Here is a 23,593-nt window from a genome sequence, read left to right as displayed (position 1 = left end):
GAATTATCTAAGGGATTACCTTAGATTAAGGATTGGTCTCCGCTGCGCTCTAACTAGATACCGCACTACCTAAGAACAACTTTTTTATTACGGCAACTTGCTTGTGTGCGTGGCACATCTTGACACTCAATGGCATCTTTCAAATATTTGTAACATACGCTTCGTGTTATTTTACATTGAAATTAATAAAATACAAAATAATTACTGATGATATGTGAGCCCAGTGTCTTTCTTATTTCTTGTAGTATTATTTTTACAAAACCGTGCTACGCAGCCCGGCATTTTAGTTTCAATAGGTGTGGTAAGTCCACTTGGGCGTAGTATTAGTTGCCTCACTACGACCGCAGCGGGGACCAATCCTTAATCAAAGGGTAATCCTTTGTTAAATTATCTTATATCACGATTACTTCGGCAGTTGTGAACGAATGTTAAAGTTCTTGCTTAAACTCCATTCCTTATATATGTACCGATTCATACTCATCGCGTCACCGAAGTTCCAAATTAAATTGTTTATTTTTTAATTTCCGGCTAACAGCACAAACACGTTATATTATATCCAAACACGATCTATACCTATGTAAATATTTTGTTACGGAAGTACTAAAGGCAACTGTTTGGTATGTATTTTTGTTTACTACCAGATATGTAGCTGTATGTATCCTTGAGTGAATCGTAAAAAGAATGTAGTCGCTATATAGTGTGACTTAGAACTTAACCTTACTTTTAATAATCATACTATCTATAACGATTGTCAATTTTTTTTTACTAAACAAGGCCCAAAAACTACGCAAATGGTCTACTTAAAATACTGTTAATCTTAATATATAAAAATTGCGTGTCACGTTTTTTGTCCGCGATGGACTCCTAAAGTAATGAACGGATTTTAGTTGGGATTACTTCATGGAGTGCTGTTTGCAGTCCAACTTGAGAGATAGGATAGTTTTTATTTCGATTTGGGACCCATAATTATTTTTATTTCTAATATTTGTTTTTATAGAGATATTTTTTATGATAGAATTTATTGACGCACGGTTTGACAGTTCTGCTGTGAAACAATTTCATTATAACAACAGGGAGCATATTTTACGAAGTAAGTCTTGATGCTATGAAATTTTATTGATAAATTAATAAAAACCCGTTTATTATTTATTATGTACCTACAGAACAACGTCTCTCGGCTCAGCTAGTTATATCTAATATATAAAATTCTCATGTCGCGGTGTTTGTAGTTAAACTCCTTCGAAACGGCTTGACCGATTCTCATGAAATTTTGAGTGCATATTGGGTAGGTCTGAGAATCGGACAACATCTATTTTTCATCCCCCTAAATGTTAAGGGTGGTCCACACCATTTTTTTTTACATTATTTTTTAAATTTGTTTGATTATGAGTCAGCATTAAAAAATACATACAACTTCAAATTTTCAACCATCTACGATTAACAGTTACTTTTGTATCGCGATTTGAATATCGGCAATACAACGTATCTCGGGTCAGCTAGTTATATATTCTATATAAGCCTAATTATGTTTTGTTGGAGCTGATATGAATCGAATATTACATATCAAAATAATAGCTATTTTACAATGATAGTTGGCGGCCATAGTCTCGTCGTCGCGATAAAGATATATAATATCATTATATATTTAGTAGTAACTTTTTTTATGGCAATAAGGGACGAGACGAGCAGCACTTTCAGCTGATAGTAATTGATACGCCCTGCCATAAAAAGGCGCCGTTTTGGTACCCATAATCTAGCCGGCATTTTGTGCAAAGGAGCCTCCCACTAGTAAATACCCTTTGTGGCCTCTTACGACACCCTTGGACCTGAGACTTCCCTATTCTTTTTATGCCCCGGGGAAGCACAGGGCTCAAGTACCTAAATCCCAGAATTGATTGTGGATGATTAACGTTTACTTTATAAAAACCCTTTTATTTCAGATGGAAATAATGGGCCAAAGCGTGTTCGAGTTCAGCCACCCGTGCGACCATGAGGAGATACGTGAAGCGCTGCGCTCCAACGGCGCAGGGAGGCGAGACCTGCTGCTGCGTCTCAAGTGTACCCTGACCAGCAAAGGACGGAATGTGCACATCAAGTCGGCCTCATATAAGGTGAGATCATTTTAGGTATATTATTAACTTTGATCACTTACGACCGTTCCCAATATTCAGTCTATCCCTTACTCCCTTTCTTACTATCGCTGACTTTTCTGTCCCAATAAACTTATCGACGGTAACTCACCTTATACGTACACGCTGTCTGTCAATGGGAGGACGTATAGCTTACCAGCGATTGAAGTTTGTATGGAAATTGGAATTCACGCATCCCAATATAAGACAATAAGAATGACTTATCGGGTATATTAGGACAGCTTCAGATTATTGACGGCTAACTACTGACAGTAGAAGGTAGTAATTTATCTCTATCTGTAGATAGTATATTGGGAACGTCCGTTACAAGTCTAAAATCTAGGTTTAGACAGTGACAGCTATGAAAACGTCAAAATATTAAGGTTGAAAGTTAAACACTATTTACACAGAGATTAATACAGAGAAAATTTTTAACAAATTTAGTTATCTTACTGTCGCCTATACTTATAATAATAATATATTTGGTTTACACATTTATTATGTGTTCAGATTAATGGTATCTCTTAGATAGTAGAGATGAATTGCAAATTGTTGGATAGTTTAAAAAACTAGTATGACATTCAAAAACAGCAAGTCATTGGCTTCTACGATTTACCTTACCGTAGTGAGTGATAATGGTACTAGTTTAAATAAATAATTTATTATAGTAATTACTATTATCTCTATGGTATCCTTGACCCGTATCGTTGTTAACTTACTTGTATGCTTTTGAATAGTAATTATGATTTTATTAATATTTTATATCAAGCATCAACATCAACCATCTCTGTCCAATATATCAAATAAATGATAGTGGTCTGGAAAGAAACAATCCGAAGTTATAAAAAACTAATCCAAATATTATTATCAAAAAAAGGATTTTAAATCACTAATTAACGTTAAAACTCCACCCATTCGCAAAATGTAGGCCTCAGACCTGAGAAAAACCGGCGCAGGATAGTTAGCGGGATTTTTCTTTTTTTTATTGAAAAGATTCGTTACAATATTAATTATTATTAATTAGCCTGAGGGCGGTCACTCCATTACCAATCTGTGATATTATTAACAAAGTCATTGTGATATCATCAAGTTCCAGCAAACGTTGTATTGCCATATAAAGTAATAAAAAAAATCAATAATTAAAATCTTTGGGGGTTTAAAAAATAGATGACGACCGATTCTCAGATCTTCTTGCCATCTTGCAACTCTATTGCGTATCAGCGGATAGAATAGAATAATATGAAAATCGTGACACAAAAATAGGTGTTGATCCGAAACGGGTGAAAATTTGAAGTTGTATGTAGTTTTTAATGCTGAATCATAATAAAAAAAATTGACAGAAAAAGTATTTAGGGGTGACCCTTATCATTTAGGGGTATAAAAAATAGATATTGGCCGATTCTCAGACCTACGCGATATTCAAACAAATTGGTTTAGCCGTTTCGGAGGAGTTTGTTAACAAACACCGGGACACGAGAATTTTATATACAGTAAAAGCTCCTTATTCGCGGTTCCTTCATTCGCGTTTTCACTATTCGCGGATTAAAAATTGTGACCCAATTCCTATATTCGCGGCTAAAGATTCCTTCAATCGCGGATGTAATCGCTACATAGTACATGCATATTAATAAAAATAATTCCTACATAGTTGCATAATTGCGAATGGAATAGGACGAGATGGGTTCGAACAAATAGAATCAAGTGACATTCAGGAGTTGCTTGAATCGCAAGATGAAGATTTGACTGAAATTGACTTGGAGGAAATGTTAAATTCACAGACCATTGAAGAAGAGGCTTCAACAAGCGCTGGAAATGTGACATATAATTTGACAAGTATTAGTGAAGGTTTAAGAATGGCAAATGAGCTTTGTGATTTCTTTATGATAATTGATCCGTCTATGGAACGAAGTCTTATTTTTAAGAGGCAAATTGCTAATGCCACAGCTGAATATCAGTTTGAACTAAAGCAGCTTTTAAAATCTGTTATGCAAGAAAAAAATACAAAATTCTTTAATCCTTAGGCAACCTAAGCCTGAAGATAATGATTGATAATTATAGTCAAAAACTTCAATTAAATTGTTTTTTTTTTTTAAGTTGTGTATTATTTTGTCACCTAGGAACGTATCCCTTATAATCCCATATACATTACCATTCCATATTCACGGTTTCTGTATTCGCGGAATATTTACGGAACATATACCCCGCGAATATAGCTATATATAAGAGCTTTTACTGTATAAGATGGAGTTGTGGCAAGAAACTCATTAGCACTGTTAAAATCTACATTCACAGTTTCAGCATTTTGCAAGATAAGAAAAATAATGCAACAAAAATAATCTGATTAAATATATTGTTATATCGCTTTTATTGTCGGGCATCAAGATGAATCAGTGATAAATGATCCATCCATATATTATGTTGTCTGCAACTTTGTATTGTATCGCGATATCTCGTATCAGTTACTTATCTGACGGAGTATGATGTCGTGTGTGATAAGTATTTTGATTTTGACCATTAAATCATTTTATGCATCGTCTATTTACGGCCGTTCCCAATATTCAGTCTATCTCCTACTTGAGATAAAAATCGAAACTATCGTTGACTTTTCTGTCCCAATAAACTTATCGACGGTAACTCACCTTATCCGTACACGCTCTGTCAATGGGACGACGTATAGCTTACCAGCGATTGAAGTTTGTATGGAAATTGCAATTCACGCGAATTAAGGCGATAAGAATGACTTATCGGGTATATTGGGACAGCTTCAGATTATTGACAGCTAATTACTGACAGTAGAAGGTAGTAATTTATCTATATTTGTAGGTAGTATATAGGGAACTGCCGTTAATGTTCTGTCCAAATGTGTGTTGATATGTTATCTTGTCGATGCAATATACATTTTTACATTATATACTTTTCAAAATACAAAAAGCGGCCAAGTGCGAGTCGGAATGGTTCCGTAGTAGCAAGTAACATTATATAAAAGTTCTTGTAGTTCGTTGTAACGATTTATGACGTATTAAAAAAAACTACTTACTAGATCTCGTTCAAACCAATTTTCGGTGAAAGTATGCATGGTATTTAATCCTTCTCTTATTTATAAGTTACAGGGGGGACACAGATTTTACCAATTTGGAAGCGTGCAGTTTAGAAAAAAGTGATATTAGAAACCTCAACATCATTGAGACAATAATTATCAATGAGGACCTATTCATAGGTAGGAACCTCACACATACGTTATTGATGAAAAAAATTTTTTTGAGTTTCAGTCCTAAGTATGGGGAACCCCCAAAATTTATTGTATTTTTTTTCTATTTAGTGTGAAAATCTTAATACGGTTCACAGAATACATCTACTTACCAAGTTTCACCAGTATAGTTCTTATAGTTTCGGAAAAAAGTGGCTGTGACATACGGACGGACAGACAGACATGACTAATCTATAAGGGTTCCATTTGGCTACGGAATCAAAATATTCACCAATGCAAATTGATCCCATATCACCAACTCATTAACACCGAAGGATATACCTTAAATCGAAGGATTTTGCTATGAATGAACGAGTATTTCCTAACTGTCTTATTAATAAACGCAGTGAAAAGTTACTACAAGTTTGATTTTTTTTTTAAATTTGACATTATATTGACACACACAAATATCTTGCCCCAAATTAGGCATAGCCTGTGCTATGGATTGCAAGAAAACGATACATTTAATACAATAAAGTTACTTAAATATACATAAATACATATTTAAAACATCCATGACTCGGAAACAAACATCCATATTCATCATATAAATGTTTGCATCTCCCGGGATTCGAATCCGGGTCCTCTTGCTTGGTATGAGGGTCACTAACCACTGGGCTATATAGCTCGTCAAATAACTTCTCCCTGTTATGTAATTATGTAGTGACAAAAGTAAGACAAAAAGTTTTAAATTCGGAATTACGTTTATTAATAACACAGCAAAAGTCTAATCTGGAATACAACTAGTGGTTATTTCATCACCGTATTATTGAATTCATGTGTATAAATTCAAGTCGGAAATTAATTTGAATTCAGATCAGTTATTACGAAAATCGGTTCGCCCATCTCCATATTAGCTGTACAGTGACGTCAGACCTTCGCTTTGGTATTTAGAATAATGTTTATATTATTATTAAGGTTTTAAGAAATTTGCTGAAGACAAACGAATCTCTCACCATTCGTAATTCTATTAGTTTAAGAACATGAGACATACTAATAGATAGCGTAGAAGTTGTAATAATACAACTAACGAGTAAGTCTAAAGGGCATTTTGGACTAAAAACCGAATAATGACAAGTCGGATACACGTCGTCGAATTGAGGTTTAGTTCTCTAGGTCGTTCGTGATATAAAATTCTGAATAGCGAGTTCTAATTGATCTATTGTGGGAGAATTTTTAGTGATAAATTCGTTCGACACATTGTGGACCGGTGTATATTATGGTACTATTAGTATTCCACCTTCGCACGACACGCCACAAATTAGAATATCATCTCCACCATCTGGAACCACCTTCAATTTGGAATCAAGAGTAATGCCAAAAAATACAAGAGATTCCACTTGTTTTACCACCTCTCCATTTAATAAAATATTCGCATCTACATTTTTGACATTTGTTGCGGTAAATTTAATTTTATGACTATTTAACAATAACTTATTGGCGCTTAACCAGTACACGATGTCAGATAGAGCATTGTTTACTTCATCATATTAAACTTGGCTTCGTTTCACTTTGAATATAAGTGAAGTGTCATCCGCAAACAATACCACCTTGTGTTTTTTTTCTACAAGGTTAGGTAGATCATTTATATAAATTAGGAAGAGGAAGGGTCCAAGAATAGACCCTTGTGGTACCACCATACCGAGAGGAGTCTCAGGAGATCTCCTTCCATTCACATCGACCCTCTAAATCCTATTATGTAAATATGAGATCAGAAGATCAAGCGCAGAATCTCTTATACCATAGTGACATAGCTTCCAGACCACAGAAGATACCAAGTGCATTCTGTGATTCCTCCCAGGCCTCAAAAATATTCCTGATGAGTTCAACACCAATATCGGTTCGAGAAAACAGCAGTTGATAATTGATTCCACAAAGTGGCTGTGCGAAGCAAGACATTTCTTGCAGAATGCGCGGTTGTGGAATTCTAGACGTGAAATCAACCCCAACGGTGGAGTACTCAGAGGAACCCCTCTGAGTGCTCCACGTAGATGCAGAGAGAACCTACAGCTTTATGTAACGCCAAAGGCGATCGGAGTAGAATTGATCGTCGATTCGTTGTGACAGTGTGTTTCAATAGTTTGTTGTCCAGGGCATACAATAATTATCAAACGATTTGTGTCCTTCAATTTGTGTGTTTCAAGCTAATTTCAGTTACTAACTTACAGATAATTTGCATTTTCAGGTCATCCATATGACGGGACACATGTTGACTCCAGACAAGGAAAGCAACAATAACGATGAAGAAGGCAAGAAAGACTTGAAGAAGCCAACAAACGGTGCCCTGATCGCAGTGGGGCGCCCGATACCGCACCCTTCCAACATCGAGGTGCCGCTGGACACAAAGACATTCCTCACCAAGCATAGTCTCGATATGAAGTTTACTTACACTGATGAAGGGTGAGTTTGTTTCATTTGTCATTTTATAAAACTACGTCAGTGAATTCCAAAGTACCAGAGACTCTTTTGCACAGGAAGCCGGCTAGATTATGGCTACCACAACGGCGCCCTTTTCTGCCGTGAAGCAGTAATGTGTAAACATTACTGAGTTTCGGTCCGAAGGGCGCCGTAGCTAGTGATATTACTGGACACACTTTTACAAATGAGACTTAACATCTTATGTCTCAAGGCAACGAGCGCAGTTGTAGGGCCGCTCAGAATTTTTGGGTCTTTCAAGAATTCTGAGTTGTACTACATTGTAATGGTCAGGGCGTACCTATTACCATCAGCTGAACGTACTGCCTATCTCGTCCCTTATTTTCATAAAAAAATCAATGATGTTTTATCCACATTTAGGTTTCCATACCCAAATGGCAAAGAACGGAACCCTTATAGATTCGTCATGTCTGTCTGCTGTCCGTCCGTATGTCACAACCACTTTTTTCCGAAATTATAAGAATTATACTGTTGAAACTTGGTAAGTAGACATATTCTGTGAACCGCATTAAGGTTTTCACACAAAAATAGAAAAACCATTTTGGAGGTTACTTACTTAGAACTGAAACTCATATTTAATTTTTCATCAAACCCAATGGCGTTCTATACATATGGACATGTCATTCGTAGTCTGATAGCGGAACGGCAAAAGTGTGCTTAAAGACAATGTAAGCATACTGTACTCCTTAGTCGTGTGTCAACTGTCGCTGTCCGAATCAAACCTGAACTGATTTACTGTTTTACATTGCTGATTATTGAGCAAGAATATTTTAAACAAATGAGTTAATGCGGTAATGTATAGATAAAGCAGTAGTAGCTTATTATGGCATAATTTGTAGCATGTTCCAAAGTTCGACTTTGTTTTTGTACGACGTGACTTGCCTATCTATATATCGCATTGCGATTGATTGTCATTTGTCACAAAATGTTGTTGTGAGTAAAAAAAAAAATCCAATTCAATAGTAGCACAACTCTTTGGAAGGTGTTGTTCCTAAATAGGCCAAATCTTTAAAAGTTTACTATAAAAATTTTCAATCTTTCAGTTCATTGTTCACGTCCATTTTCATCTTCAAAAGCGATAAAACTAAAAGCACACAGAGCTTCCATTAGCCGTATCCTCTCCAAACACAGCATTGATAATGCGACCTGTTTCTGCTGCGTTACTTCCAAGCTGGAATTCTATCTCGCAAGCTGGCTTCTGTTAAGTGGCCAGTACTACGGACAGACAAGATGAGATGACAGCAATACTCCATATGTGGCCGGACCTGCGCTTTGTAGAGCGCTAGAATGTGGATCGGCTTGCCGTGCTCTATTTATGACGTAGGGCCAGCTTCTTCGAAGCCAATATGGCTTTACCCTCCAGATGACCACGTATTTGGCAATCGCTCGAGATTTAGAGAGACCCAGTATCCCGATACTAGGCGAGGATTTAAAGGAGGTGTTGTCGAGGATCCCCTATTTATATTATATACTAGCTGACCCGGCAAACGGTGTTTTGCCATATAAAATATAATTCACGCGATAGTTTTATAAGTAATAAAATATTGCCTATATTATAGCCTGTACATCATTTTGTTCTATTGTCAATAGTTTTTGCAGCGCACGCAAAAATAGGTTTTCGATTTTACACCTTGTGTTACAAAATAGCAATTTTATTACGGATCCCAAATTTTGAAAAAAAAACATAGCCTATAGCCTTCCTCGATAAATGGACTACCCAACACTGAAAGAATCATTCAAATCGGACCAGTAGTACCAGAGATTAGCGCGTTCAAACAAACAAACAAACAAACAAACAAACACTGCAGCTTTATATATTAGTATAGATTCAGATGAAGAATATTTTAATATTTAAAATTTAAAGGATTCGGTTTAATCACAACATACAACACGCAATCCCTTAAACAATAATTAAGTACTTCATTCTCTCCAATTTGGATTATTGAGATTTAGAGTTCTACCTACACAAATTACAAACATCCTACCTGCTCAAATTTATTTAAAAATATATTTTCACATTAAATAAACTTAAATAAGGGGAATAATAAATTATGTACTTACATTACGGGTTCTTAAGGGCTTAAAATATATCATTACCAACATTTCATTTACCTTGCCAGAAGCTGTAAAGTTCCTTGAATTATCGTAATATTTCGCCTAGGTAGGTTACAACCGGGGAAGGTTGTAATTTCTATAAAATTACGAATTTTCACCAAGTTCAAGGCAGTGCCGATAGATGGCGCTAAAAAGAAAAAATATATATAATACCTCTCCCAATTTAGGTCAATCGTTGAACAACTAGTTTCGTAGTTCGTGAGAAGCTTCTTGACATGGTCGTATAATATCAACAAAAATATCACCTTCAAATGTATTTTGTAGGTTAAATATGAGTCCGATTTTGCGGTCTTGTGTTCAGTGCATGATAAACTAATAAAGTGATGGAATTGATGCAGTGATGATGTGATTATTGTTGTGTTATTATGTGCTTTTGATGATGTGTTTTGTGATTCTGTGAATTTGTTGGCTTAGATTTTAGTGATTTATGAAAATGGCGGGTTTTTTGAATGCGATTGTAAGTTGTTCTTTTTCTAGTTTATTGTATTTGAGACGATATTATTACTTGATACGCAATACAGAGAAAATTGGAAAGGTGGAAGTGTGGTGTTCTTGTATATTTATTGTAGGAAGTGGTTATAGGTCATTCAAGGTTAATTATGTACCGGTAAACATAACCCAAGCATGGAGGATGTTACTAGTAGGTCACATTGGAAATGACCTTTGGAACTGTTATTTATTAATTTGAAAATATCCTTATCAACATTTATTTAGATAATGCATAGAAAGAAGGATGTTTATATAAAGATAGACAACAGTTTACTTAATTTATATAATTTTGTGCCCATTACATTTGCCATACTGGTAATCAACTACTTGAATCTATGGAAGCTAAGGGTACTGTTTAATTTTTTATTTTATTTTATAGTGATCACTATTTCGTATATCACCCTTATGGCTGTTATAGGAAATAAATTTAAACAGGTCGCTTTATAATAAATATAGATTTATTAAAAAAAAATGTTGAACTCTTGGTTGATATAAAAATAATTTACATTTTCGTAGATAGCCTCTTTGTATTTAAGATATATTTTAAAATAATGTACGTAAAGCTACATTTTACTTGGACCCTGAGAACCTTCATATTAATATCATCATGTTTCCTTTTTTAGAACTGTACAAAACTATATTTTTTTCAAAATGTATTATTGACTGCATTTTTCACTTTTAAACTGCTCCTATCAAATATGTAATCAAACATGAAATTATGATTTTACTAATAGTTTAATGCAGAGATAATTGGATATTATGTATTGAAATAAATCAAAAATAAAGAAGATATTTGTGAATTACATATGACATGGCAGTCATACAATAAATAATCTTATTGTTATATTTATGTATATTATGAATCTTTTCCTGCCTCTCTGGAATACTGGGTTGATTAATGGTATTGCGAGGTTTTATCTAATAAATATCTTTTCTGTTGCAGTTTATTGAACGCCCTCGGCTTCGAATCAGATGAATTGGTCGGTTGTTCTCTGTACGACTACCATCACGCAGCTGATAGTGCATCATTGGTGCAACAATTCAAGTCTTGTAAGTACCATTACTAAATATTTTAATGTTAAGTAAAAAATTTACATTAGCATCAATTTGTCATTATTATTAACATCCCACAAAGTAAACCCGCAAGCTCACATAAGTATTTTATGTTCGTTTAAAAAAAACGAAAATTCGTTCTATTTTTGTTTTGAGCGCCATCTGTCGAAATAAGCCGTAATCAATTATGATATGATACATGTTAGCAGCAATGTTATAGTGCCGTACTATATCTTCAGAGGGCAGCACATACATTGATTATTCTTAATTTCCAATACAGTTTATTTTCGTTATCTAGGATAGAAGCCATCCTTGCTTCGCTTGCTTTTACCAGGGGCTACGCTCCGATTGCATAAGTAAATTAAGTTTTTAGATCTTTCTGTCGAAGTCCTAACTGACCTAACAGTTCAATTTTAAGTTGAGATCTTAGATCATTAATACGTCTAGATAGACTATAAAAGCTGTGAAAACGTCGAAAAAAAATGAGTTTAGAGTGAACCTCTATTTTTAAGCAATGCACGCACACTTACACAAAGTGTCCTACAAATTGCGAGTGTAAGACGTAGCACGCAGACTAAAGTATTAAACGCGGCCTGTTTTTCTTGGTTGTCAATCAGCAAGAGACTCTATCTAGATGTATAAATTATTTTGGGTTTGGATTCATCCTCAGGACATCAATATAGGCCCTTCTTCTTCTTTTTCGTGTTTATAAAATTGTCGCGGAGAATGAGGCCGAAAAAAAAGCCAGTCAGGTGCGCTTTGGACTCGTACATGAAGGGTTTCCGTACCATCATACTAGAAAATATAAATAACACTGTGTATGTACTCTTTAAAATAAAGCATATTGTACACTGGCCTGCAAAAGTAGGTATCACACTTTTCAAATTATTTTTTTTTCTTAACTATAGAAGGTAGAGATTTAAGATTAAAAACGTTTTGTTGCAAATTTTATAGGCTTTAATTCTTAGAAACTAAAATTATACATTAGTAACATTTTTAACTTAAAAAAGATAAAACAATGAAAATAGACATTTTTAGTTTAGTGTAAAAAAATTCAACTACAATGTATTACATGTTATTTAATTTTTAATAACTGGTATTGCCTCCTCGAGCTCTGATTACAGCTTCGAACCGGTTTGGCATACTGAACACTAGGTTTCGGAGCCGATGTTGGGGAATATTCTCCCATTCTTCTATTAGGGCCTGCTTTAGTGCCCTGAGGGTATTAGGTGGTGGTCTGCGATTTCTGACTAGCCTCCCAAGCTCAACCCACGCGTGTTCAATCGGGTTGAGATCAGGACTTCTTGATGGCCAAGCCATCACGCTGATACCGTCCTCCTGAATATACTCTTGTACGATATGAGCCGTGTGTGGCCGGGCATTATCATGCATCAGCATCGATCCATCACCCATATTTGCTAAATACGGCCCTGCCTACTCATTGAGAATCTCTTGAGCATATCTTTGCCCAGTGAGGGTGCCATTTTCTATGACTACTAGCTCTGTGCGACCTTCTGAAGATATGCCAGCCCATACATGTACACTGCTTCCACCGTATTGGACTCTTTCTGAGATGCAGGCTTGAAGGTATCGCTCACCAGGTCGCCTGTAAACACTTCGCCTTCCATCAGAAGTGTAAAGGGAAAATCGAGACTCATCTGCAAACAAAATTCTTGACCATTCTTCTTCATCCCAGTGCATGTGTTCACGGGCGTATCGCAATCTCGCTACTCGATGCTGTCTCTCGAGTTTTGGGCCACTCGCTGGTCTTCGGGGTTTCAAATTTGCTTCAGCAAGTCTTCTTCTCACTGTACTGTCACTAATGTAGTCTCTCCGGATCTGAAGTAGCTGTTGCTGGACTTCAACTGCATTTTGGTGGCGATTTCTTAACACAGTGGAAATAATATAACGATCTTCTCGGGCACTGGTACACCTGGGTCTGCCATTACAAGGTCTCCTCAGATGGTGTCCAGTCTCTTCGTACCTTCGCTTTACCTTCTGGACCGTTCGTACCGTCACACCCACCATTCTTGCAGTGCGACGCATACTGATGCCTAGTTCCAGAAAAGCCATGATCCTAGCACACTCTTCAACTGAAAGAGGCATGATAAATAAATGTTATGTGCTTTTTAGCATAAATTTTTAAAACAAGACCCATCGATCTTGAAAAAAATTTAAAACAGAAAGAAAAATATGAATGGTAAAATAGTAATTCAGAAACGTCCACTTTGAAAAAGGAATTTTTTTGTTTTTGAAGTTTTTTTTCAGCCAATTCTTAAAAGAAGGTTACCGACTATAAAGTTTTTATGTACAAAATTAAATTCTCCTTGGAGTCCTTTTTATTTCGAAAGTATATCTTGTGAACTTAAAACGTTATCCCAATTTTAAAAGTGTGATACTTACTTTTGAAGGCCAGTGTATTTAATTTTCATTACGGCCATTTTGAAATTCTAAGTTTATTAGTCAAAAATTATGAGTTTTTTTGTTTCCTGCCGCCAATCCCACCTTCGCACGACACGCTACAAATACGGATATTTATAGATGATAGTTAGGATATATCAGCCCCGCCATCCATCTTCCACGTACTACAAAGCTGTGGAATGAGCTTCGTTGTGCGGTGTTTCCGGGACGATACGACATGGGAACCTTAAAAAAAAGACCGGCAACGTTCCTGTGATTCCTCTGTTTCAAGAGAATGTGGACGGCGGTGATCACTTAATAACAGGTGACCCGTACGCTCGTTTGTCTAGAGCGTCTTTTTGGAGTACAATAATTTGGTCGAGAGAAATCAGCGAAGTCTCACTCCGCAAAATCAATTGAAGAAATAGGAACTCTAGTGGTAACAATAAGGTGTAATTCAGATCGCACAGCGCTACTAACCTACATTTTTATTCACCTAGAAGTTGTCTCTCTTTCTATCGCGTGACTCTTACCTCTTCTGACGACATTAGGGTTGACTTCTTTACCTAAAAATGTACCTACCTTATATAATAGCTCAGCTTTTACTATAATATAAATAGGTATGTAATAGTAGTTTTAAATCAATATTCTTTCGTTGTCAATTCTATATTAGTTGCATATAGTAAAATATGCGTTGGAAGACCTTGAATGCTTATTTCATTATAATAATTATCACTTTAAATTAGATTGTTTCAGCGTATTTAAGAAGCTTCAAAAATTGAGTCCCTACTGGCTGGCCTACTGTGTAGAGGCCGCCGCACGTACCTACGATTTCGATACCTATACGGGGAGTCGGACAGGCCTTATTGTAATTTCAGTAAATACTGTTGCAATAAACGGTTCAATTTTTAATTTCTTACTTGGTATATTGACCGACTTATATTGCAACAGGATAGAATTTGATAATCTTAAAGTCATTATTCATCAGATATAGATGATTACATAACATTGAAACCGGAAGAAAATCATTTAGTGAGTAATGAAGCATACATATCTGGCAGCGACAGACTTGGCCGTCACTTTGATTAATACCATGTTGTGACTTCTGTTAAATATATATATGTAATTAATAACAACTTCATTATTACGGTACAGTTGATTTGATCTGCCTACTGAGCTAGAGGTCCCGGAGTTCGAATCCCGTTAGGTGCTAACATTAATATAATTAATATGGATATTTCCGAGTCATTAATGTTTACTTGTATTTATTATAGTATGTTTAAGTAAGTATATTTATTATATTAAGTATAAATCGTTGTCGTGTACCCATAGTACGGGCATTGCCTAGTTTGGGGCAAGATTATTTGTGATAAAGTGTGTCAATATAATATTATCTTAATATATATAAATTACGTGACACGTTGTTTGTCCGCGATGGACTCCTAAACTAATGAACGGATTTTAATGGGGATTACTTCATGGAGTGCAGTTTGGTCCAACTTGAGAGATAGGATTGTTTTTATTTCGATTTGGGACCTATAATTATTTTTATTTTCAATATTTGTTTTGTATGGACATATTTTCTGTGAGAGAATTAATTGACGCACGGTTTGACAGTTCTGCTGTGAAACGATTTCATTCTAACAACAGGGAGCATTTTTTACGAAATAATTCTTGATATTTTCAAATATTATTGGCAAATTCTTATAAAACAGTATTTTTTTATTATCTACAGAACAACGTCTGTCGGGGTAGCTAGTAGTATATAAAATATTAATGACATTGTTGATCTTATCTTTAAGTATGTGCAGGCGGCATACATGACTCGCAGCCAATCTTAGTTTATCTAAATAACGTCAATAAGGAAATTGTTTGGCTAAGCTGTATATTAGAATCATTTTACAAGGCGGGAGAATCTTGGACATGGACAAATTGACAGAGCTCGAATCCGGAAACAATTGTATATTTTATACAAAAGCACCAATTACCAGTGGGAGACTCCTTTGTACAGGAGGCCGGCTAGATTATGGGTACCTCAACGCCGTCTATTTCTGCCGTGAAGCAGTAATGACGTGTAAGCATTGCTGTGTTTTGGTCTGAAGGGCGCAGTAGCTAGAGAAATTACTGGGCAAATGAGACTTAACGTCTTATGTCTCATCAAGGCTTCGAGAATCCTCATCGGCACTGCATTGGAATGGGTAGGGCGTATCAATTACCATAAGCTTAACGTCCTGCTCGCCTCGTCCCTTATTTTCATAAATAAATAAAAAACGTTGGATGAGGGCAGCACAGGACCGATCTATGTGGAGATATTTGAGGCAGGCCTTTGTCTAGCAGTGGACGTCTTCCGGCTCATGATGATTATAATAATATTACAGTATATTATAATCATCAATAACGGATGGATGAGCAAGCACATAACAGACCAGATAAGCGTGTGATTATCCACCAGGACAACAGTCAGAATATCGTTCAACATCATCATAAAAGTACCCTCATATTTGCTTTTATAATAAATTTAAACTCGAAGCGTCACTGAATCCTTACTTAAGTGATCGTCAAATTCGCAACGGTTTTAAATGGTAAATTCAGTATTCAGAGCATGGCAACACTGTATATCCAAAGTCGACCTTGTTAACTAACCGAGGATAAAATATTACCCTCGGAAACTTGGGCGAGCGGCTAACGCGTGTGGGGGTTTATATTGTTGTCAATTTACACGGACAAAGTGTTTCTTTATTACTGAGACAATTTATATTAAACATGGGTATTGATATCAATTGTTTGGCTGCGTTTTAAAACGATCAAAATAAAAATGTAAGAGGTAAAGAGGAATCGTATCTCAATTGTGTAGAAGGGGTTGGTAATTTAAACGCACACAATAAAACTGTTACTTCTGTTTCCAATTAGAATTACAATAATCATTCATTATTAAAAATTAAACGAAAATTAAGGGCATACTGTCCCTTACAATTCACAATAAGTAGTGCATACTCGAATTTTTTTTTTTTTTTGCGCCCAAACAAGGGAAAGGGCTACCCTCCGGAATAACGACGGGAGGGAGGTGGTGAATGCTCATGCATACCAACGCAGCCTAAGTCTGCGTTGGTTATGTGGGACTCACGTGAAAACCTAGGTGCCTACCCACTAAACACCACCTGCAGTTGGCTTTGGGCAGGTGCCCTCTAAGCCTACATCGAAGGCGACCTTCTCTTGGGGAGAGAGAGGCGCAAGCGGCACTCCCTATGGAGTTTCCGCTGGGATAGTTTCCGCTGGGATTTTAGCGCTCTGGCTTATATAGGGCACGACCGTCTACCGTGATGATGCTACCAACATAATCTTATAGGCTTCGCAACGGCTTCTGTTTCTGCCGTGAAGCAGTAATGTGTTTTGGTCTGATGGGCGCCGTAGCTAGTAAAATGAGACTTGACATCTTATGTCTCAAGGTGACGAGCGCAGGTGTAGTGCCGCTCTGAATTTTTGGTTTTTCCAATAATCTTGAGCGGCACTGCATTGTAATAGGCAGGGCGTATCATTTACCATCAGCTGAACGTCCTGCTCGCCTCGTTAAGTGAGAGAGTATTGCCGGAAAGTAAGTGCGGAAGATTCATATATATCGGTGAATTAATCATTAATTAAGAATAAGTCACGTTAAAATATTATCGTTTTTCAATAAAAAAATAAAATGTCGAAACCACATGCCTTCCAATCAATCTTACTTAATATAAAGTTGGACGTAGAGTAGTTCTGCAGTCCTCATTTCTTATCCATACATCTTTCCCAGCAACTCTATCATTCGCATATCTGTCTGGTTCTCGAACTCTTCACCAGTGTTTATTCAGTAGTAACCACCCACCATCATTTTCTTTAATGGTGAAATCGTGCATTTCTGTTATCAAGTACACGTAAACCTCGAAGTATATCGTGATCTTATCAACGCACAGTCGTTAGGTTTACAGCTATTTATTATAGAACACGACACTGCTCTTATAATTTTATATTACAATAAAATTTCCTTTGGCATCCCTCGAATTCGTCCGCTTAGATTTCAGCATTAAATCTAACCTCCAACCTTTCAAAATAAGGTTTTTCTTATTATTTATAGCCGACAATGCTGCTTTAATTTTGTTAATATGAATTGCTATATTTGGGGCGGTTATTAAATATTTCAAAGCAATGATTTTCTCCCCCCATAATTCCTTAAAGAAACTAAATTATATATTATTCCCAATAGAAGCAGGCCTGTCTCACTCCCCGTGTGGGTATCGAAATCTTAAGTACGCGCGGCGGCCAAGCCAACGTGGCTATCCAGTAGGGACTCACGCTGCTCACGATCTAGCATTGACGCACGCGCGAGGTTTGTTCGTCACCTACTTCACGGATCCGACCTATATTTTAAAATGGAGAAACATAAAAAAAAGCAAATCATATCAAAGGTCATTCATTGCAATACAATTTAAACTTTTTAAGCCTAATTACGCTGAAAGATATTATTATAAGACAATCTTATACTAGGTAGAATCAGTTTTAACTATTTACTACGTAGTTCAGTAGGTGCCTATGTCGAAGTGGATATTTACGTCTTCTGATAGGTATGTTTTATTTTTGTTATTGTAAATGTTTCTTATTAGATACTAACAATACATGATTTGAATGTAGACACTAGGATTTCCTAGGTCAGGTTTTGCTTTGTTGTGGTGGTACTTATTTAATGTGAAAGTGTTAAATAAATACATAAGTATTCAGATTAAATTATTTAAAAAAAAAACAACCCTAAGGTTGTCAGTAGGAGTAGGAGTTACGCGATAGAAAGAGAGGCAACTTCTAGGTGAATATAAATCTAGGTTGTTAGCGCTGTGCGATCTGAAATGCAACTAATTGTATCGCCGGAAGTCCCTTTTTCCTTAATTGATTTTGCACTCCGCAAACTTCCTTCTATACTTTTACTATTATAATATATTCTTTGACAGAAGTAAAAGTAAAATTATTGCAAGCAGTATTGAGTAGGTATTGTTTGCGGGCAACCGCAGTTGTGGTAGCAATACGCTGTTATTGTACACCCATATATCAATTTGTAAACTGATCGGACACAGTTATATTTACTGTTTTCTTTTATGGTGCTTTATATGGAATCCAAGCGGGTATAACAATCAAATGCTTACTTATGATTCTAAAAACTAGTTCATTCCAGGACGAGAAATTTGTAAACGTTCAACTTTGCCTAGGTATGTCCTTTTGCTGTCGTCTTGATGTATCTCACTGCCTCCACGCGTATCAAACCCTTCATATTCTTTCATCTTATTCTTATAAGTTGCAATAGAAAACAAGAATATCACGATCCTGACGTTACTAGATTTTAGTAATGCCTTTACACTATTGACTTCTACATTCCGTTAGGTGTGCTGAGTTATTTGAACATTTCTCCATCAGTAATTGTACAACTGTCTTCGTAGCTACTTAACTGCATGTCGACAGTATGTTAAAGATGACGACAAATGGTCTACATGGTGCAACATCACTGTTAGCATGCCTCAAGGTGGCATGCTGTCTCCTCTTCTTATTGCTATTTTCATTTATCCAATATCATCAAAACTTTCTTCCCTCTTAAATTTATATGCTGATGAACTAAAGATTTACGCCTCAACTCTTGAGAATATCACAACAATAATTATTGGTTTACTTAATGCAGATTTAAAAGAAGGTGTGAGATGTATGTATAATACTTCCTTTAAATTAACACAAGAAACAGGCAATGGTTATTGGCAGCTCATCCTACAAATCTCGAATTGATTAGTCGAATATTCCTCCAATTTGCCTATATAAAGTCATCGTACCTTCTACTAGTCGGTAAAAATCTTAGTAATACACATTGATTAAACTTTATTATAGAACACACAAATTGAGAATGTAAATAGATTTTGGCAGCCGCGGTTACCTTACGTAGACTAACGTACTCTTTTTTACGTATATTTTACTTATTCTATCCGTCTGTCTGTTAGTCCTGTTAGAAACTATAAAGTTTCCGTCCATTCATACATCATCTGTCTACTACGTATGAACTGCAACGCACTGTAAGACAACTTGTTACAAAGGTAGTGCTAGTAATTTTGCAAACGCAATTCTAGCTTATAATATAGATCGCTTTTGATCTGGTTCTATAGTATTTATCAAAATTCTATATTTGAGTTTAGAGAGTGCGCGTCATTAAAGAGAATACATACATAAAGAGTATACTATATATATTTTTTAATGTTTCTCCTCCATCAATTTGTTTCACTGGCGTGACTTATTGTGGCTGCGTGATACGGCTTTTTGTACCAAACCATTGCATTTAGTTCAGCAAAATATGTTTTTTGTTTTATTATATTTGTATTATTTTTTAACAATTACTTATGTATATAAGAAGAATATTTTAGCGAGCGAATTCACGAAAATGAGTCATCTAGATTATAAAGTACACTTACGTGGATAGAATGTAAATACTCTATTCACGTAATACATTTAAGAGGTGAGTTGACCAGCCTACTGGTAATACCGCCAAAGAGGTTTCAAGGACCTTCATGAACAAAGCTGAATAAAAACAGCCTTGAACAGAACGGTCGTGTTACAATATTATTTATAATGAGTATTACACACAAATAATTTTAATAACACAACTTTGAACTTGCAGACAAGTCAAACTTGTAGACAGTGGAATTTAATGCGGTCTCTTCTTAACTGAAACAAAGATGTTATACCTATTGTAATTTAACTCCTTGTCTATTAATTTAGTCCAAGATTGCGAGAGTGATTCAAAGTGTTTTCAGTTTTGTGAGCTGAATTAGAACTGGCTCATTATACGTGTACGAACATAATATTATATTCAGAAAGGTTGCTCAGGTCGTGGGCGGTTACACGGCCCCAATTTCATGCTGTTGTTTTTGCTCGAGCTGCAATATTAATTCTTGTAAATAATATTTTGAGGCACATTATTAAAGCAATTTTAGTATTTGCAGAATCCCAGTTTACATTATTTATGCATAATATTTGCAAAATTTTTATCGTAGAACATTAAATGTTTCTCGTAGAAAATAAATTTTATACGTCAAGTACGAGACTCAGCTTTAGAGATATAAATGGATGTGCTCGATGTAAATATAAAGTTCTTTCATAAAGTTTTTTTAATATTATTCTGAAAAGATTTCCAAGTTTCGTCTATATAAACTAGTCTATAATTTCAAAGTCGCTGCAAGGCTTACAATAAAAATATGATATTGAAAAAGATATATTTAGGTGACATAATTACTTAATTACGTTGCTGTGTTTTTCCCCTTCTAAATTATCTCTCATGTAGTAGTTTTCATATTATTTGCTCTAAAACAAAAGCTTCCATCCCGCATTTGTGCTTCTTTCTGATTCAGTCTATACTTACTTTATGCTCATCTTCTCTAGTGCTGTGTAATTTTTCCTTTTTTATAAATACAGATTGCCAAAAACCAGAATACAGATATTCTGGTTTTTGGCAATCTGTATTTTAAGAAAGATCTAATGTGCTGACTGAATATGTCTGTACTATGGTGTTGTATTTGAGATCTTTTCCAGTGTCTCTCGCTTAGTGTTGGTAAATATTGCTGCTAGTTCCTGCATGCTGTGGTGTTTCATCCTAAAGAAGGCTCCTTTGAAGGCTTCCAGGAAAAGTTTAGTGGCAAGTTCGTTTCTGTGTCTGTAGAGTCTACTCTGGTAGCCTCACTGAGTGGTTCTATTTCGTGCCTTATAATTTTCAATTTTATATCTACATACATCAGTTAGTTGCTAAAATGCCAAGGTATATTAAGCATGTTTCTAATGATTTTGCTTCTGAACCTTTGCAGTCTCTCTTTGTAATTGTTATTTGCTGATCTCTAGATCTGAATCCCATATGTTCAAATAGTTTTGACCTGTTTATGCTATATTAAAGATGATTTTTTCACACGGCTTACTCGTATTATTGTAAATTATTATCAGCGTATTTAGATTCTGCGCTCGAGGCGCCTGAAGTGTTGTATCTCCAAGTCTTAACTATTTTAACGATAACGATTCAATTAATGTTGTTTTATGAGTCATATCTTTATAAAGTACCAATAAAATTTGTACAATATGGCTGCCAGAATTCAGAAGACATTCGCAAGCCAGTTACAGTAAAGATCTCCATGAAGATTGGTCCTCCGCTGCCCTTATTCAACCTATTCATCCGATCTTCATCAAATCATCAAGTCCGTCTTGTAGGGGCCTACCAACACTGCATCTTCCGGTACGTGGTCGCTATTCGAGGACTTTGCTGCCGTAACGGCCATCTGTCCGTCGAGCTATTTGCTCTACCTACAGCCATTCCAGTTCTGCAATCATTTGGGCTAAGTCTGAGACATAGGTTCTCCTACGGAACTCCTTTTCTGATTCATTTTCTTCATTTCTGATTTGGCCTCGCAGGAAAGCATCGACCATAGCCCTCTCCATTGCCCTCTGAGTGACCATAAGCTTTCTCATCGGGACCGTAGTCGTCCACGTCTACGTACCGTAAGTCATCACTAACGGTAACACACACTGGTTAAAAAACCTTAGTCTTAGTCAGACACTGTTGCATTTGCGATGAGATACGATATAGATTTTACGGAGCACCTACGTAATACATATTGTGTTTTTGTAAGAAGAAAGCAAGAAAACCCGCTATTGATAACATGAATTTCTAAAGAAAAATGAATACCCATTAATTTGTACCCGACACGCTGCCTAACTAATATTAAACACGTAGATAATGTAAAATTAAATTTCCTTCACCTCCTCCGCACGGTAACAGGTTGTAAAATTGAATTTGATCGCTTTGTACTCATCGCACGCGACAACTTAATAAGATTTACACCAATTTCTTCGTTTATTCTCGTCGCAAATATTTTGCGAATCGCCTACATCTCTTGCAAGCGGTCGTAAATTAAATGGGAATTATTAGGTCACATGTGGAGGATGTCATAAAAAGTGTGTATAAACAGCGATTTAAATATCAAGTGAGATTGTTTTAATTCTCTGGAATGATCGCTTTGGGCATATAACGTACAAAAGAGCTTGTTTGAGCTGCTATGGTCTGTGCTATTCGTATCCAGAAGGCCAAACCATAAGCCATTATGATATACCTAGCCTAGCCATAAGTTCTGTTACAAAAAAAAAAATAGTTTAAGACGTAATGTTATCTTAAAATTTAAAAATAAATAAAGAGTTTATTTTCATAACGACTGAGGACTACCTTTAGCTTTAATGCAGGAACTTTTAATATGTCTGGCCACGATAGAATGGATTTACGCACTGTATCCATTATATATTTAGTCACTGCTTGCTCTAGAGGTTTCTTTACCGATTTGATGTCGGCATTACGTTTAAAATAGGACATGTCTCCTAAAAGTGATCATGATTTGAAGTCCAATCAGAATTGGGCTAGACGGGGGCCAATTTTTGGCGCTCTTGTGAAAGCTCTTGTGCGCCTGGTCACAAGACACGCGCACAGCCTTTCTGGTAAGTCAAAGGTACAATTCTATGAAGCCTTTTGCTATGAAGATTCCTAACTCGACCGCTGTTTCTGACAAACTTAAGTAACTGTATTTTTCAGGATATAAAGTACCTATAATAGATAATTGTATAGGAATAATAGTAATAATTGATTTATACTGACAACGTTATTTCTAAATTTTCCGACGATTTTTTAATTTTTGTCTGTAAT

The 23,593-nt window shown here is 35.8% G+C and overlaps 1 protein-coding gene across 8 annotated transcripts in view; it reads left to right on the top strand.

Annotated features, from left to right (window-relative positions):
- Nucleotides 1-23,593, top strand: part of LOC126970235 (hypoxia-inducible factor 1-alpha-like) — a 135,890-nt gene that overhangs the window by 52,031 nt on the left and 60,266 nt on the right. For 7 of the 8 annotated variants that reach the window (XM_050816036.1, XM_050816034.1, XM_050816033.1 and 4 more), the window contains exons 4-6: nucleotides 1,941-2,111; nucleotides 7,562-7,776; nucleotides 11,360-11,466. In XM_050816036.1, the coding sequence (XP_050671993.1) occupies nucleotides 1,941-2,111; nucleotides 7,562-7,776; nucleotides 11,360-11,466 (493 nt within the window). Of the gene's footprint in view, nucleotides 1-1,940; nucleotides 2,112-7,561; nucleotides 7,777-10,208; nucleotides 10,385-11,359; nucleotides 11,467-23,593 lie in introns of those variants that run through there. The other variant, XM_050816039.1, reaches the window with a different exon arrangement.

The sequence above is a fragment of the Leptidea sinapis genome, chromosome 20, assembly GCF_905404315.1.
Source record: "Leptidea sinapis chromosome 20, ilLepSina1.1, whole genome shotgun sequence".
NCBI classification, from domain to species: Eukaryota; Metazoa; Arthropoda; class Insecta; order Lepidoptera; family Pieridae; genus Leptidea; species Leptidea sinapis.
Note: the sequence above shows the minus strand (reverse complement) of the source record. Positions and strands in the feature narration are given on the sequence as shown.